At 50.2% G+C, this 14982-nt stretch overlaps 5 protein-coding genes across 5 annotated transcripts; 3 read left to right on the plus strand and 2 right to left on the minus strand.

Moving 5' to 3' along the window:
• Position 1: 1 nt before the first annotated feature.
• Positions 2-2821, minus strand: J7337_012690 (uncharacterized protein; the record flags this gene model as incomplete). Its single annotated transcript, XM_044830196.1, has 2 exons — positions 2-2464; positions 2519-2821. 2 exons carry the CDS (start codon positions 2819-2821, stop codon positions 2-4), a joined length of 2766 nt encoding a protein of 921 aa, XP_044675112.1.
• A 1868-nt stretch (positions 2822-4689) lies between these two features.
• Positions 4690-5958, plus strand: J7337_012691 (uncharacterized protein; the record flags this gene model as incomplete). Its single annotated transcript, XM_044830197.1, has 1 exon — positions 4690-5958. One exon carries the CDS (start codon positions 4690-4692, stop codon positions 5956-5958), a length of 1269 nt encoding a protein of 422 aa, XP_044675113.1.
• A 285-nt stretch (positions 5959-6243) lies between these two features.
• Positions 6244-8144, minus strand: J7337_012692 (uncharacterized protein; the record flags this gene model as incomplete). The annotated part of the gene is made up of 5 exons (XM_044830198.1): positions 6244-6353; positions 6413-6952; positions 7118-7239; positions 7316-7817; positions 7949-8144. 5 exons carry the CDS (start codon positions 8142-8144, stop codon positions 6244-6246), a joined length of 1470 nt encoding a protein of 489 aa, XP_044675114.1.
• Positions 8145-9006: 862 nt separating this feature from the next.
• Positions 9007-10635, plus strand: J7337_012693 (uncharacterized protein; the record flags this gene model as incomplete). Its single annotated transcript, XM_044830199.1, has 1 exon — positions 9007-10635. One exon carries the CDS (start codon positions 9007-9009, stop codon positions 10633-10635), a length of 1629 nt encoding a protein of 542 aa, XP_044675115.1.
• A 514-nt stretch (positions 10636-11149) lies between these two features.
• On the plus strand, positions 11150-14078 carry J7337_012694 (uncharacterized protein; the record flags this gene model as incomplete). The annotated part of the gene is made up of 2 exons (XM_044830200.1): positions 11150-11223; positions 11246-14078. The coding sequence occupies 2 exons, from the start codon at positions 11150-11152 to the stop codon at positions 14076-14078; spliced, it is 2907 nt and encodes a 968-aa protein (XP_044675116.1).
• Positions 14079-14982: the final 904 nt, after the last annotated feature.

A 14982-nucleotide genomic window follows, 5' to 3' on the forward strand; every position in this document is an offset into this window, starting at 1 on the left:
TCTAGTACATACTCCCTCCTAATGCTTCCGCATTAATATGTGATCTTTCACCAACAGACTTCTTCACGACTATAACAAGCTCATCAAGCGTGCCCAAAAATCTCACAAACGCATAAACGGCGGCTGACCATTGTCTTCCTTCTTGCTTTGCTAGGTATTCCTTAGAGTTGCCCTCATCTTGAAAGTCTCCCCGCAACCTCCTGAACTGGATCGCCCGGCCTACCAAAGGCGTCGGCAGGATTGCTGGAAGTGGCTCTCCAGACATCAACGAATGCTGAAGAAGGGTCATGGTTGACATCAGGTCAGCGATCAGGTTTTCGTCACCTGCGCTCACGCGATAGAAGAATCTCTCGCGGATTGGGAGTGGTAGCTTCGTCGCGGTCATACTGAACTGGGCTAGGAAGACGTTGAGGTTGTTGCAAAGATGGTTAGCGCGGCTGAGAGTTTCAGTATCAATGTTTGAGGTTGAGAACTCAAATTTGGTCTTTAGGATCGGAAGGGCGATGGAGTTGAGCAGCTCTTCGGTCGTGATAGCCTGCTTCTCGATGACCTCGACGAAATCATCTGAAGGCGAGCGCCAGACTGAAATCAGAAGGGCATAGCGGTCTCTGATGCTCGACAACTGGCTGGATAAGATTTGTCGGTAATGTCTGTTTCCAGAAAGGGGTCGCGGAAGAAGCGCAACAAAGACGGCTGCACCAAAACCGATCAGGACAAGAAGTATCCGCCGCCAGAAGACCTCGTATCCGACTCCAGGGTTACCATAACTGGGAATATGCGTATCGACCCAACTATACGACATAACCATGTACATAGTTGATGTAAGCATGATACCTGCAGCCATATGTTGTGGCGGAGCAAACAATCTCCACCACATCATACCAATGATGGCGACTGCCATGATGGCAGCTAAGCCGTATGGGTTTCCAGGGCCATTTCCAGATCCGATGTACCAGCACAGAAGACCCAGGATACCTCCAGCCACAGTACCGAGGGTACGAATGAGGATTCCAGATGTAAAGTCAGACATGTAAGGTTCGAGGGCCATCTGCGCCATGATCAGAGCCCATAGTCCCTTTTCGCGATAGTAGAAGCCAGCCGACGATGGTATAACTGCAGGGATGGCGAGGGCAATAGTCAAGACGAGCGCACGAAGAGCGTGAAGACCCTCAACACCCGTAAAGAAGTTGATGAGCGCCAAGAAGATCAGACTCGATTTGCTTCGTCGACGACTCGTGGGCTGCTCCATCCTTTCAAGAATGGCGGCTGTGGTTCTTGCCCCTTCAGGGTCTTCCTTTTCCTTTCGCTTCTTGCTGAACAGTCCTCCCTTCTTCTCGGGTTTGGAAATGACGGACATCGTTCGAGTGAGATCATTTGAATTAGGAATCGTGGAAGGCGGTGCATCGTGAGACAGGCCGAGCGTGAAAATGTGCTGGAGGCCTTTGGGTAGCCATACTCGCTTCGATGTTCGAACCCTCTCAACCTCGATGGCTCGTTCAAGTACCCCTCCAATATTCTTTGTCAGGTTGATGAGTCGTTCCTGGTATAGAAGACCAGACATCAAGCCAAGGAGAGGAGGTGCGCGGTGATCGTTGTAGAGAACCTTGCCGTTGGCATCGAAAAGATGAGCATGAGGAGCGATCAGTTGCTCTGCAGCTGTGTCTTCGAAGTCGTCGAGAGCTTCTTGCAGCGATGCAAGTACCTGCTCATGTTGACTGATCGTGCCGTCTTTATAAGCTCCCGAAAACGCTTCTATTATGGCATCGACGGTTTGCTCCAGTGTCTTCAGTAGCGGAGTAGCGCAAGATGAAAGTGCGTCTATGGCTTTTACAATCATCTCTTCAGTATCAGGGTGTCTTGTGATCTCACGTAGATTAGCCGCCTTCGCAATATGATAAGCCAGAGGGTGCTTTTCATTGTCAGACTTCTCAAGTTCCTCGGCCGCTTTTGTTAGAGCTTCATCTTTGGCAAAGAGATCTTCGCGAGAGATTGATAGTTGCAATAGCTCGCCAAAAGATACCAGTACTTGCCGCAGTGGTTCTTGAAAGGACTTGATATCTTCAGGGCTCCATCTTCGAAAAGAAAAGTCCAAAGGCAGAAACTTGACGGCACTCTCGACACTTTTGAAGGAGACTGCCAAGGTAGCTTTCAGCGCTTGTAGCTGCTCAGGTTCAAACCTGCTTCTCGTCTTGAAGTGCCGTGTCAAAGCCTTGACGTAGCCATTCATCGGGCGGAGAAGGTCAGCCATGCTTCCGAGAGTGATTTGTGAGGTTGATTGCGGGAAAAACAACAAATTGCAAACAACTCCAACGCCGACTGCGATGGCACTCGGAAGAATCAAGACTTTAGGTATGGTGCCGTTGAAAGTGGGAATGAGCGGTGCTGTAGTCAAATAGATGTTGGCAACAATCAGGGAAAACATGGATACGAGCATCAAGTTGGGAGCAGAAACTCGCACGCGAGCCTAGACAGAGTTTGTTAGTTACTGAAAACACGGTTGGCTGCACAATCAACTTACCATGAAATAGACAAACAACCCCATCATGCAGAAGTACGTGACCGATACGCGAGCATCCAACATAAAGCCTTCGTAGATGGCTATTTGTGCATAGGTTGTTTGACCTGACGCTTGGCCAACATTGGTCGTGTTTTGAGGCATCGATTGTTGCAATTCCGCGTAGCGTTGTTGTAAATCAGCTTGAGGTCTTGTCGCCAAAGCAGCCTTCATGGTGATTGTTCCCCAGGCCCAGGCGAGCGCCATACCGACACAGATCATAACTCCGGCGGCGAAGTGGATGAAGACAACGCCCGAAGGCGGCATGATGAATAGGACAACACTGAAGACGCGTTAGTACCTGACGATTTAAATTTTCATGATGGACTTACCATCCGAAGAATGCCGACTGGCCGAGCACTCTCAAGGTATCACTGATGTAGATAAACAAGGTGAGGATCCAAACAGCCAAAGAACACTTGAACAAAATCTTGAGGTCCTTGGCATTGAAGTGGTCCAGCCAAGCCGGGAGTCGCCTGGGGCTGTTGAAAGCATGAAAAGACGCCTCGTCCTGCCCCATTGAGCCCTCCTCTTTGGTTTTCGACCGTCTCAGCCTCATATTTCACACAGTCCGAGTGAACCGATGGTTGTTTTGGTGTTGTTCTGGCGACGTTTTTAGAGTTTGAAGAAATGCATTGAATTTGGGGATCGCCATGCCAGCGCGAGGCGGGAGTGGCGCTTATTTAGTCATGCTTTCAGGCGCTCATTATGTATTGTCGACACTAAGACCAATGCGTGTAGATTGTCTTATCTAGACGCTAAACCCCCTGTAATTTAAGATCACCAGAATCCGTGCAGATCAAATAGCCCTTGCTCAGTGTAACATTATGATGAGATTTGTGCAAGTCATACCTAAGCGTAACCTTATGTTTTATTATGATCATAGTTTCAAGGCTTTGCACCGTAGTATTCGCATCAGATATCCAGATGTTATCCGTATTCATAACCCAGATAGCCGAGGGTCGGTCTTGTTATCTTGTCGCGGCCTCCCAACCATACCGCCCAGGACAATTCGTATCGATGCAATCGTTCACTGCCTCTTTTGTCAAAGATCGTTCAAACCCAGATTAGTGCTCCGATTTTCTTTACAGATTGAAACAAGGAAAGCGGTTATGCAACCATGTTATCGCACAGACAATTTGCCCGTCAGCACTAATTGATCACTCTATAGCTGGGTCACTACGTGTGACTATAATACCATTGCATCTAAAGAGGGACGATTTGCAGGCGGATAGTCCGGTGTTGAGAAAGAAAGAGATCATCAGTATCTTGGGGTTTTCAAACCTAGCAGAAGAGGTAGATGCACGCATTCGACAAACCACTGCTCATTTGTGCTTCACAGTTTGATGCAACCACTAGCGCCATGAGACGAGCTTGACAAGGCGTACGTGAATGGTTGGTATTCTCAACGAAGAAGGGTTTGCAACGTGGGAGGCTAGATCGAAGTTAATCGGACCTAAGGGTCCTAGCCATGCGACAACGCTGCCCGTTCCATCACCGGCTCGGTCCATGCCGCTCGAGCATTACAACGAACCATGTGCCCTTCAACAGCCACAATATGCAGCTCGGAACAAATGTGACGCTTAAGTTCCGAGGGTACTGGAATGAGGCTCAAGTCTAGGCCACGTTCTCGCGCGGGGTTCAGAGACTCAGCTGAGAGCTGAGACGCCACGAACATTCGATATGCTGATGCATAAGCACGTAAGACCATTGTGTGATAAGAGGCTTGAATTCGGAAACTTCATTTCGCCAATGAACATGGGAAATCTCAGCCTGTGTGATGAGACATATGCAAGCAGGAATTATAAACCTTTGCTGGCCAGCCAACGAAGGAATGTGACAAGCCAAGCTGAAAAGCAATTGACCAAGTTCTCCCATGTTGAGGAAAACCTTGGATGTGATGATTCAGGAAATTCATGTTCGAACGTGAGAGACATGAGAATGCCAATCGAAGAAAAGACAGGAGCTAATACATCACTTCGCGACCAGACTTCTCCTATAAGAAGGGAAGTGCTTCCCAGATTGTTCACTTCATCTCCAGACACTCATCACTCAATCACTCTTCCACAAATCTCAGTTCATTCATATTAATCATCACTTCAATCTCAATCTATAATTCAATTACATTTTCAAAAATGTCCGCTTCACAGAACGGAGGTCTTGTCCATCAACAGCTCATCCCTGCTGACAGTATCACTGCCTCTTACGACAACGAGGCCAAGCTCCTGATTCTCAAGGCATCTGGCACCCATGTTGATCTCACCAGAGACATTACATTCCGCCGTCTTCCTTTCGACGGCGGCCTTCTTTTCGAGCTGATCGGCTGGGTGGGCCCAATCATTCGCGGGGACTCACCCTACGAGATTACAGACAGCTTCAACATCGACCTTCCTAGCATCGTTTTCCCTTCCAACACTGTTGTTGTCAACACTGAGAACAAGCAGCATTGGGTTGTCCCCATTCAGTACAACAACCCAAACGGACAGGCTGCCACTAATGGCAAGGCTGAGGTTGAGCTGCCTGAGATTAAGCAGGTCTCCGAGGACAAGAAGATTAATGTTCTTGCCGATGAGCCCTTCACCATCCAGCAGAGTGACTGTTTCACGGGCAAAGGTGGCTCAGTCAGTATCGACTTCGACAAGAGCTTTGTCACTTTGAATGATGCTCGTATTGAGGATGGTAAGATCGTATGGACCCTCACTGCTCAACAGACTGGAACTACCGAAATCTTTGTCTATGTGGGCCAGACCCAGCCTCCATTTTTGTATCGCATCCCCTACGTCGTGGAGAGTATTGTTCTCCTCGATGATAAGTCTGTCCCAACACAGACTACAGCCTCTTTCAGCGTGAGCAACCAAGGCAGTGTCGGAACACACGGCGCTGCGTCCAATGGACATAAGAACGGCAACGGTAACCAGAAAGTTGGCCTTCCTCTGTCTTGGGATGGGTTCATCAACGTTGGTCTCAACCTCATCAAAAAGCAGTATCCCAATGCCAACCTTCTCGAAGTCGACGCAACTCCCTTGACTCGCAAGCCTGTCCAGAACGAGTGGGGTCTTGTCAACAACCGTATTGTCTGTGGTCTCAGCGGTAACAAGACTGCTATCATCCAGTCCACTGGCTGGGGCGAGTTCGGAAAGGTCCAGACCATCAACTCTCCCTTCTTGGGAGATCAGGTTATCTCCTGGCCTGTCGCTCTCGATATTCATGACGCGTTCACCATCCTCAGAAAGGCAGGATACAAGCAGGCCATTTATGCGGTTACTCTGCGCCAGCCTCTCTATCCTGGAGATGATCAACCTTTCTACATCTTCAACACTGGTCCTGAGTTTATTGCCGTAGGAACCAAGGACAAGAAGATCCACAACTTTGGTGCCTCCGAGTACAATGTTCAGAAAGCTTAGGCCTCTTGATGGGGCTTCCCGTACCAAAGACAGTACTTCTCTTTCTCTTCAGCACAGAACAGATTGATAATGTTTCGCTTTATTTTCTTAGTTAATTAATCCAACTTATACTATTCAAAAATGCTCTCTAGTGAACAGTAAGAATGTGTTACTGCTAAAGGCACAGCAATAAGTCACTCGAAGACAGCAGCCAGTGTCGGTGCGCTATACACTATAATGGGTAGATGTTTGCTGGGTCTTGTATCGCAACTAGAGAAGTGACCTCCCATTGATGCTTAGAAGAATCTAGTTCGACTTGGCAGTCTGCATTTCAATCTGTCTCTCCATCTCCTTCTCGCTTGCTACCCCGTCTTCTATAGGCCTCGCGATAGTGACGCCGGCTCGACGGGCAAAGACTAGGGCAAACATCAGTCATTATTCGGGCTAGGCAAGTTGGGTGGGACATTAGACTTACGGTCTTCCATTTCCTCTAGAGACTTGCCTTTGGTCTCCATGATAAAGAACCAGACAAAGATAACAAGTGCGAAATTGAAAATCGAGAACATTAGAAAGGTCCTCCAGCCAAGGTTCGTCACAGCGTGGGGAGTGGCTTGAGAAAAGACGAAGTTGAACAGCCATTGCGTTGAGGTGCTAATGGCAATGCCAGCCTCGCGAGTACGGCTGCTAAAAATCTCACCAGTGTAGACCCACGGTACAGGCCCCCAAGAGATGTTATAGCTCATGGCTTCCAGATAGATCATGGTCAGAGAGGCGATAGAAGGAGGTGTCAGTCCAGCATTGGGATTCGGAGGGAACTTGACTGTCAAGATTGCCACAATGAGCATGTAAGTGCCCATGAGCCCTGCACCTGCGAGTAGAGACCCACGACGACCGATTCGTTCAACGAGGAATAGCAGGAAGAAAAGACACGCCACGACTTTGACAAGACCGAAGAAGCCAGTAAGCAGAAGCTTGTCCTGGCCAGCACCAACTAGACCGAAGATCTGAGGAGCATCTGCACAGATATGTTAGAAATGATGGGAAAGGCACTAAACTGCACAGGAATATACTCACAGTACGCCAAGGAAGTGTTGCCGGTCAGTTGGACGCCTTACCACGTGGAAAATTCATTAGCTAACCCCAGGTCCAATAAGAATGGAGATCCAGAGGAAGTGCTTACCGATTTGCAGAGCAATGATGAGGCCGAGCCGGTAGCGGTTGACGGGCTCAATAAGCTCTTTCCAAGTCAAGCCAGCCTTGATACGGTTCTCTTCGTCGATGCTGCGAACAATCTCGCCGAACCTGGGGCAGGACATGTCTGTCAGAAGCAAGTCTTCGACCAAAAGTCAGGAGTATGTCGCTATTGGGAACCACTTACTCTTCTTGAACTTCGGGAGAATCTCCTCCACGAACCCAGATCAAAGATTGCAAAGCCTCCTCACGGCGATTTGTCTTGGCGAGCCAACGAGCACTCTCCTTTGTAAAAAGCATTCCTAGGCCAAGAATAGTGCCGGGGACAAGCTGTAAACCAACTGGTAGTTGCCATTGGGCGCTGCTGTCGTCAGGAATGTGGATGCTCGCTGCGTAATCAACCCAGTATGAGGTCATGACGCCCAAGGTAAAGAAGAACTGGAACATGCTACCAAGCATGCCACGGATGTTTTTCGGTGCCATCTCAGCTGAGTACATGGGTACTATCACAGTGGCCATACCAACGCCGACGCCTGAGACAAATCGAGCAATGTAGAATCCGGAGAGATGATGGGTGTTAATAGTTTGAACCACGGCGCCGACATTGAAAATTGCTGAGGCTAGAACCAGAGACCAGCGACGGCCAAACCGAGCGGTGAAGGGCCAGATGAAGAAGCAGGAGAAGAAAGCTAGGGGAGGTGAGTTCCAAGTTAGTTGACCAGTTCTTCTCCAAAAACATCATAAGAGCTCTGTCGTCCTGCAGAAGGGCATTGCCAACACAGTACGGCAACAAAACAGAAAAACAGGGAGATGTACTCACCACCAGCTTGCAAGAGACTCGTGGACAGTGAACCGACATTGGCTTTGTCCTTGGTGGTATACCGGAAATCCCGCTGGAAGCTCGGGAAGGTCAAAATTCCACCAACAATACCGGTGTCATAGGCAAAAAGAAAAGAGCCAACACAGCAGAGGGCTACAAGGTAGAATGCTCTGAAAGTCCCCAGAGCCTTCGTCATTTTAGGGCTTGCTTTCGGATGTGATTAAACATGCAACAAGATAAAGGAGGCTATGGGTGTCTCCGAGTGAGAGTGACTGTTGAGGGGCGGCCTACCTTAGGGCGCGACGACGAAGCGCTTTATACACAAATACATCATGCTCGCGAGACGTAGATGGGCAAATTGGTATTAAACCATGGCGTGCTGTGGAAGGGCAATGGTGAAATACAACGGAAATGGACTGAAGTCGAGAATCTGCCAGGTAGAGATCCCGGAGGATTGGTAAACAGTGAGGTTTGGTGGACACTATCTTAGATGGGCCATGGCGTTGCAACCCATGACGGGGTCTGTAGGTGGTAGCCGACAAGACTAACCTCAAAAGGAGCTCGTCACCGATACCCGAACGCGGGGATGAGTCGAACGAGTCTCCACAGCCAAGCAGGTGTCCATTGCACTATGCCCGATTGTATCATCCGGCCGACTACCGACAGTCATCAGTTCTTCTTTTGGCTGCGAGCTACTGATCCGCCATTTGACTTGGAGAAAGGTGCGCCAGGAGGAGAAGATAGTCGCATACGGGTCGTTGCATCGGCTGTTGCAATTCTCACGTACGATGTAAAGTTGTAGGAGGACGGGTAGCTTACATTAGCCGGTGGGACAGTTTATTGTCCCCGACTTGCGTCACATACATAGTAAGCATTTCACCATTCTCCTCATAGCTTGTGGCTACCTGAACACTCACTGACATCCTCTGCCTCCAGTCATTGGTTCTCGAAGTGTGTCTCTCTGTCCTCCGTCTTCTGCCTCATCCAATCTTTCACCAAAAACGAATCGCTTGATCATTGGAGTCAAAATGGACTCGCGACCGAATATTCTCTTCATCATGGCAGATGACCATGCGTCCAAGGCCATCAGTGCTTACGGCGCTGGCATAAACCATACGCCAAATCTAGATCGGATTGCTAAGAACGGCATGCTCTTCAACCACTGTTATGTAACAAACTCCATCTGTACACCTTCTCGAGCAGCTATTCTTACAGGCACACACAACCATGTGAATGGCGTCATGACGCTCGATAACCACATCAACAAGCATATGCCCAACGTAGCGAAGCACATGCGCACGGGCGGATACCGCACGGCCATGGTTGGCAAATGGCATCTGGGTAAAGGCGAACCACACGAGCCGACCGGGTTCGACTACTGGAGCGTCTTGCCAGGCCAAGGAGACTACTGGGACCCCGACTTCATCGAAATGCCCCCCGGCGGCAAAGGTGCGGGCATCGAGCGTTACGAAACAGGATATGTCACGGACATCATCACCGACAAGTGCCTCGAGTGGATAGGTGCCACTGAGAGTTCTGGCAAGCCCTTCTTTGTGATGTGCCATCACAAAGCTCCTCACCGATCATGGGAATGCGATACAAAGCACAAGAACCTGTACGCCGACAAGCCGATCAAGGTTCCAGAGACGTACGACGATGACTACAAGAATCGAGCCAAAGCTGCCAGAGTAGCCAAGATGCGCGTAGCCGAGGACTTGACGTATCAGGATCTTGGACTCGTTCAACCTGATGGAGGTCGGTCGGTGGGCGAGCGCGTCACTCAGGAGTCTGGCTCGGCCCAACGCAAGATCCCAACGGACCCGAGCATTAAGCTGATTGACAAAGACGACGGTACTGTTTTCACCTTCACTACACCTGCCGAGCTGTCGGCCTTCAAGTTCCAGCGCTACATGCAGCGTTACCTTCGCGTGATCCAATCGGTGGATGACAATGTAGGGCGCATGCTGGATTACCTTGACCAAAAGGGACTTACCGAGAATACGCTTGTTATATACACCTCGGACCAAGGCTTCTTCTTGGGTGAGCATGGGTGGTTCGACAAGCGGTTTATGTACGAGGAATCTTTCCAGATGCCCTTCCTGGCACAGTTCCCGAAGCAGATTCCAGCTGGCTCTGTCAGCAACGAGATATTCTGCAACGTCGACTTTGCCCCGACCTTTCTCGAGCTAGCAGGCATCAAGACCCCGAACTATATGCAAGGCAAATCGGCATTGCCTCTGATGCGCGGAGGATCCGTGACGGGCCCGGAATGGGAGAACGTCGCGTATCACCGATACTGGATGCACAATGATGTTATTCACCAGGCTTATGCGCACTACGGCTGTCGCAATCAGCGGTATAAGCTTATTTACTGGTACAACGAGGACCTTGGAGTTGTAGGTGCGCGGCCTGGAAGGGCAGACGATATTGATGAGCCAGAGGAGAAAGAATGGGAGCTATTCGATTGCGAGAAGGACCCTCTCGAGCTCTTCAATCTGTATAATGATACTGCGTACAGCGATGTGGTCAAGCACATGACAGGTCTCCTCGAGGCTAAGATGGAGCATATTGGAGATGATCCGATCCATCTCCGGCTGAGTGGTCCAAGTAAAGGTGTGCCAGCAGCAGTCAAGTATGCAGAACAGAACGGCGTGCGACCCGAGGATGTGCTGAAGCAGAAGTTGTGAAGATTTAGATGGAACACGGATTGTAAGACAACCGATGAATGAGAAATGTACATAAAGCAGTGACTAGAAGCATTAGGATACTCATGAAATCGTGCTCGCCAAATGAAGCCTCTTAGCCTGCCAAACTTTGTGAGAACGAGCCGAGATGAAGCTATTCTACTCATGCAGGCCCACGTGAAGAGATTGTAAGAACGGACCTTGGCCACTTATACCAATTGTTGACCTCTGAAGGCGCTGTGCCTCTGCTGGTGCGTGGCCAGAAGGCACTAAAAAGACACTGACCCGCCCTAAATTAAATTCAGTTGTTTCCGTCACCTGGGGAGGATCGCACGCCATAACCCCTTGAAAATTCTCCACTTCCCCGCAAACACGGTCGCTTCAGCTCCATCGCCATCCAAATCATTCACATCTCACAATCCGACGAGTGTCGGTTGCGAGAAGGATGGCATCCAATGGATTACGAACAGCACATCGGTTCTTTCAGGCTTCATACCAAGACCCACATCCCCCAAACATGCCTTCAATGCAAGCAGCGCAAGGTACGCTGCGACAAACAACGAGGGACGTGTCGCAATTGTCGACGGCTGGGTTTACTTTGCTCCCTCAACAGTGACGAGCACCAACTTCACGAGAGGCCGTCACCGTCAAAGAAACGCCTCAGAGGAGCTCGTGCCTGCTCTTACTGTCGTCTTAAGAAGATCAAATGCTCGGCGACGCTTCCATCATGTGTCGCCTGTCAGCAAAAGGACATCAGATGCACTTATCCGCCACTCAAGCGTTACCGACGCGCCCCAGAAGGTTACTTGCTTGAGGAACCCACACTGGAGGAGGAGACACCTCAGCCACACGAATGCTCCTCTCAGGAAAGGGAACGAGGCTTACAGGCTGTCTCCAACTTCTCAAGCAGTCCTCCCGCTACTGAACCAGCAGAGCACCAACAGCAAAATGAACCAGAGCAGCAGCAGGAGCTTTACAACGATCATCAAGACGACCTGGTGGTTGATGGGGAGTATGAATGTGAGCACGAGTATCAGCTCCTACAGGAATGCAGTGAGGAACCAGAGCGAGGACGAGAACGAGAACAAGAACAGGAATCGGAGCATCGACGGGAACGGACTGACCAGCAACAGAGCCAGCAACAGGATGAGGACGATCAACGACCGGAGCATCAACAACATCCGCGGCAAAGAGTATACCTGCATCGGCAGCGGCAATCTACGGGACATCTTGCAAGGTTCGAAGAAACAGCAACAATGCCGCTGTCTTCACCCGCAGACTCATCAGTGTCGTGGCATCCATCATCAACAGAGTCTGCAACAAGGGACTCAGGCTATGGTGGCCCAAGCCGGGATCAAACAGACACCTTCCTCGACATATTCTTCAAGTTCATCTACCCCATGCCATCATACGCATTTCTACATCCAGAAACCACCAAGAGAAGTTGCCGTTCTCATGATGTGCATCGTGCCCTTCCTGCTTCTATTTGCGCGGTTGCAATGCTGTACCTGCGCAGAGAAGTTGATCTCGATCTGGATCATTCACAAGACTCGAGTCGAAGAGCGCTCAAACACATTGTTGCCTCCGCTGAGGATACGAGCGCGTGGATCAGCATGGCCGAAGAGAGCATCTGGCGAAGTCTCGAATCGCCGAGTATAACCAAACTCCAGGCGCTTCTTCTTGTAATTCACTATTACATAGAGACGGAGCTCTTTCAGAGGGCTTTCATGTTGACAGCCACGGCTGCTCGCTTCGCCACGACGATGCGACTTAATTACGAGCGGCATGACCTTCAGCCAGTTGCACAAGAGGTTCGACGCCGTACTCTCTGGTCTCTAAAGATGGTTGAGCGCTATTTCTCGATTGGTCTTGCCGAGTTCGACTCATTACCAATGGAGGTCATCTACATCGACTTTCCGAGGAGCGAGGGAGACTTCATGGCAATGATCAACGGTCACGAACTTGATGCTACTGGAAACGATCAAGCTAGCGGCGATTGCCACAGCTACTATGGCGAGGGGGGCACCTACGGGCTCGTTATGCAGCTGGAAGCAATTCGAAATGATGTGATGAAGATCTCAAGGAAGATCGCGCTGCTGGAAACCCCTTTGGGTAATCTCACAGACCTCTTCAGCCACCACTTACAAACTCTAGCATCCATGGAGAAACCAGCGCCGATCCTAGAAGCTCTCCTAAGCGCGGATGAAGCATTCCAGCCCCTTGGAACCAGTGGCAACAGAGACAGGTCAATCTCCCGATGGCTGCCCCGTCTATTGCTGGCTCACATCTCCTGGCACCAAGCACACTGCGACATCAACCGCATCCTTTTGCCTGGGTACTCGGAAGCTGCTCCCGGTGCTGTGCTCGCTGGCCATGATCACCAGGCCCTTCTTATCGCTGAGGCTCAGTGCTTGCATCACGCAATGCGAATCATCTACATACTCACCACGCTCAACCAGCATAGCACACAACACCACCTCCTCGAATTCGACACCGCTATATGTGCTTATCATGCCACCCGTCTTATACTCTTCATCTCTCGATTCGGCAAAGGACCTGCTCGGCCATCACCGGAATTCGCTGTCAGTCGTGCCGAGCTTTGCCTAGCTGCGCTCAAGAGATTTTTCCGATTCTCAGCGCTCGTTAGTCCCATCATTGAAGAACTGGAGGAGTCCATCACCATCTTCTCAGAACAGCAAAAGAAGAAGCAAAACTTTCCTAGCAGTCAGCCAGAGGCTGCCGGGTCTATTCACGCCACAGCAAACCAGGGATTGGCTGCTGCAGCAAATGCAACACATTCGGCGGGAACTCTGTCTCACAACACAACACCAGGTTCCTCGGGAATCACAACGAACGAGAGAGGCACAGCCAGTTCCTACTCAGCTACTGCACCAGCGATGAACAGCGAACCCACAGAGGACCAGGCTCCGCAAAGTGAGGCCCATCAACTATTCTCGCTACAGAATCAAAGCAGATCGGACGGTCAGTTTTCCGAAGCCGTGCGTGCTCGGCAGCGCTTAGCTGTACACAGTCTATTGCGCCGGGCTGAACTGTCAAACGTTGGAGGCAATGACGAAGTACCTCCTGGTTCTGATACAACACCTCGGCGTCCGTCTTTTACAGTAGGGGATGATCAGAACGGTCCTTCCAGTCAGGGCGACCATGGTGCTACTGAGGAGGAGAGGCCTCGCGTTGTTGGGGCATCGGCTGCTATCGCTGATGCGACCGCCGATCTACAATTAACAAACTTTCACTCAAGAGCGCACTCCATGACCAACAATCATGCGACAAAGGAGAAGTCTCGACACCTCATGGCCAAATTTCAAGACCAGGAGCTGACGAGCACTCGTAGCCCTTCCGTGCCGGGACTCTTCGCGTGGTGGGCTCCCCAGGACTGGGCATGGCTCCTGGAGGATCAACTCAGGGAATTGGGTGAAAGCACTTGAGCGGTGAATCATGTTATTGACCCCCCATGTAGCGCCTGTGTTGTCGACAGAAGGGCAGGTCATCTCCTCATGTTGAGGTCGAATATAGCCAGAAATTCTGCGATCCTTTCGTTAACGAAAAGACATTGCTTTGGCTACAAGGCGAAACCCTATAACCTTCTGATGACGCCGTTGCTGCTGCCAACTTACCAGGGAACACTCTTTGGTTGGACATGCGTGTCTCTTGTATTTGGCATACTTCTTGGGATCTAGTCAGAAACATTACAGCCCACGTATTAGTGTCCCTGTGAAGTACAAGCGAAATGATGGGTCATTATCTGGTATGATGCAATTTTGGCTTGATCTTACATTATGCTCACCTTGCAACGGCCTATATTTCTTGTTCTGGTTTAAACACCAAGAACAAGAATTCGCACTTCGCACAGAACTAGTGGCTCCCTTGGAAGGGTTCAAGCAAAGCTCGGCGACGAAAACGAACCAGTCTCGTCGAAAGTGAGTGTGATTGTATCCTTCAAGGGCCGATGTTCTTTCAAATCAGTCTAGCCTTTTGCAGTAACTCCGGCCGAGATCCATTCACTAGATCATCTGATCTGGGATTCGGTAGTCGGTCAATATCACCCTGATCAGGCTCCAAAGAGTCCGGAGAAGAGACTAAGATGGATTCGTACTATCCGAGCGACGGGCCTCGGGGCTCTTCACGCTCGTAGTCACCGAGTCAAAATTCAACACATGACAGTTCCATCCGGTTGTCGGCCTATATCTCCAGATTGTGAGTCTATCGAATCAGATACGTAGGTTTTACCCCGGATTCTTCTCCAGGCATTGGGGAAGAGGATCATGCATATGGCCAAAGACAAGATCATCGTAAAACCCTGGCGGGAAAGACCTGGTTCAGCTCGCTAGG

The sequence above is a fragment of the Fusarium musae genome, chromosome 10 (genome assembly GCF_019915245.1).
Source record: "Fusarium musae strain F31 chromosome 10, whole genome shotgun sequence".
In the NCBI taxonomy this organism is placed as follows: Eukaryota; Fungi; Ascomycota; class Sordariomycetes; order Hypocreales; family Nectriaceae; genus Fusarium; species Fusarium musae.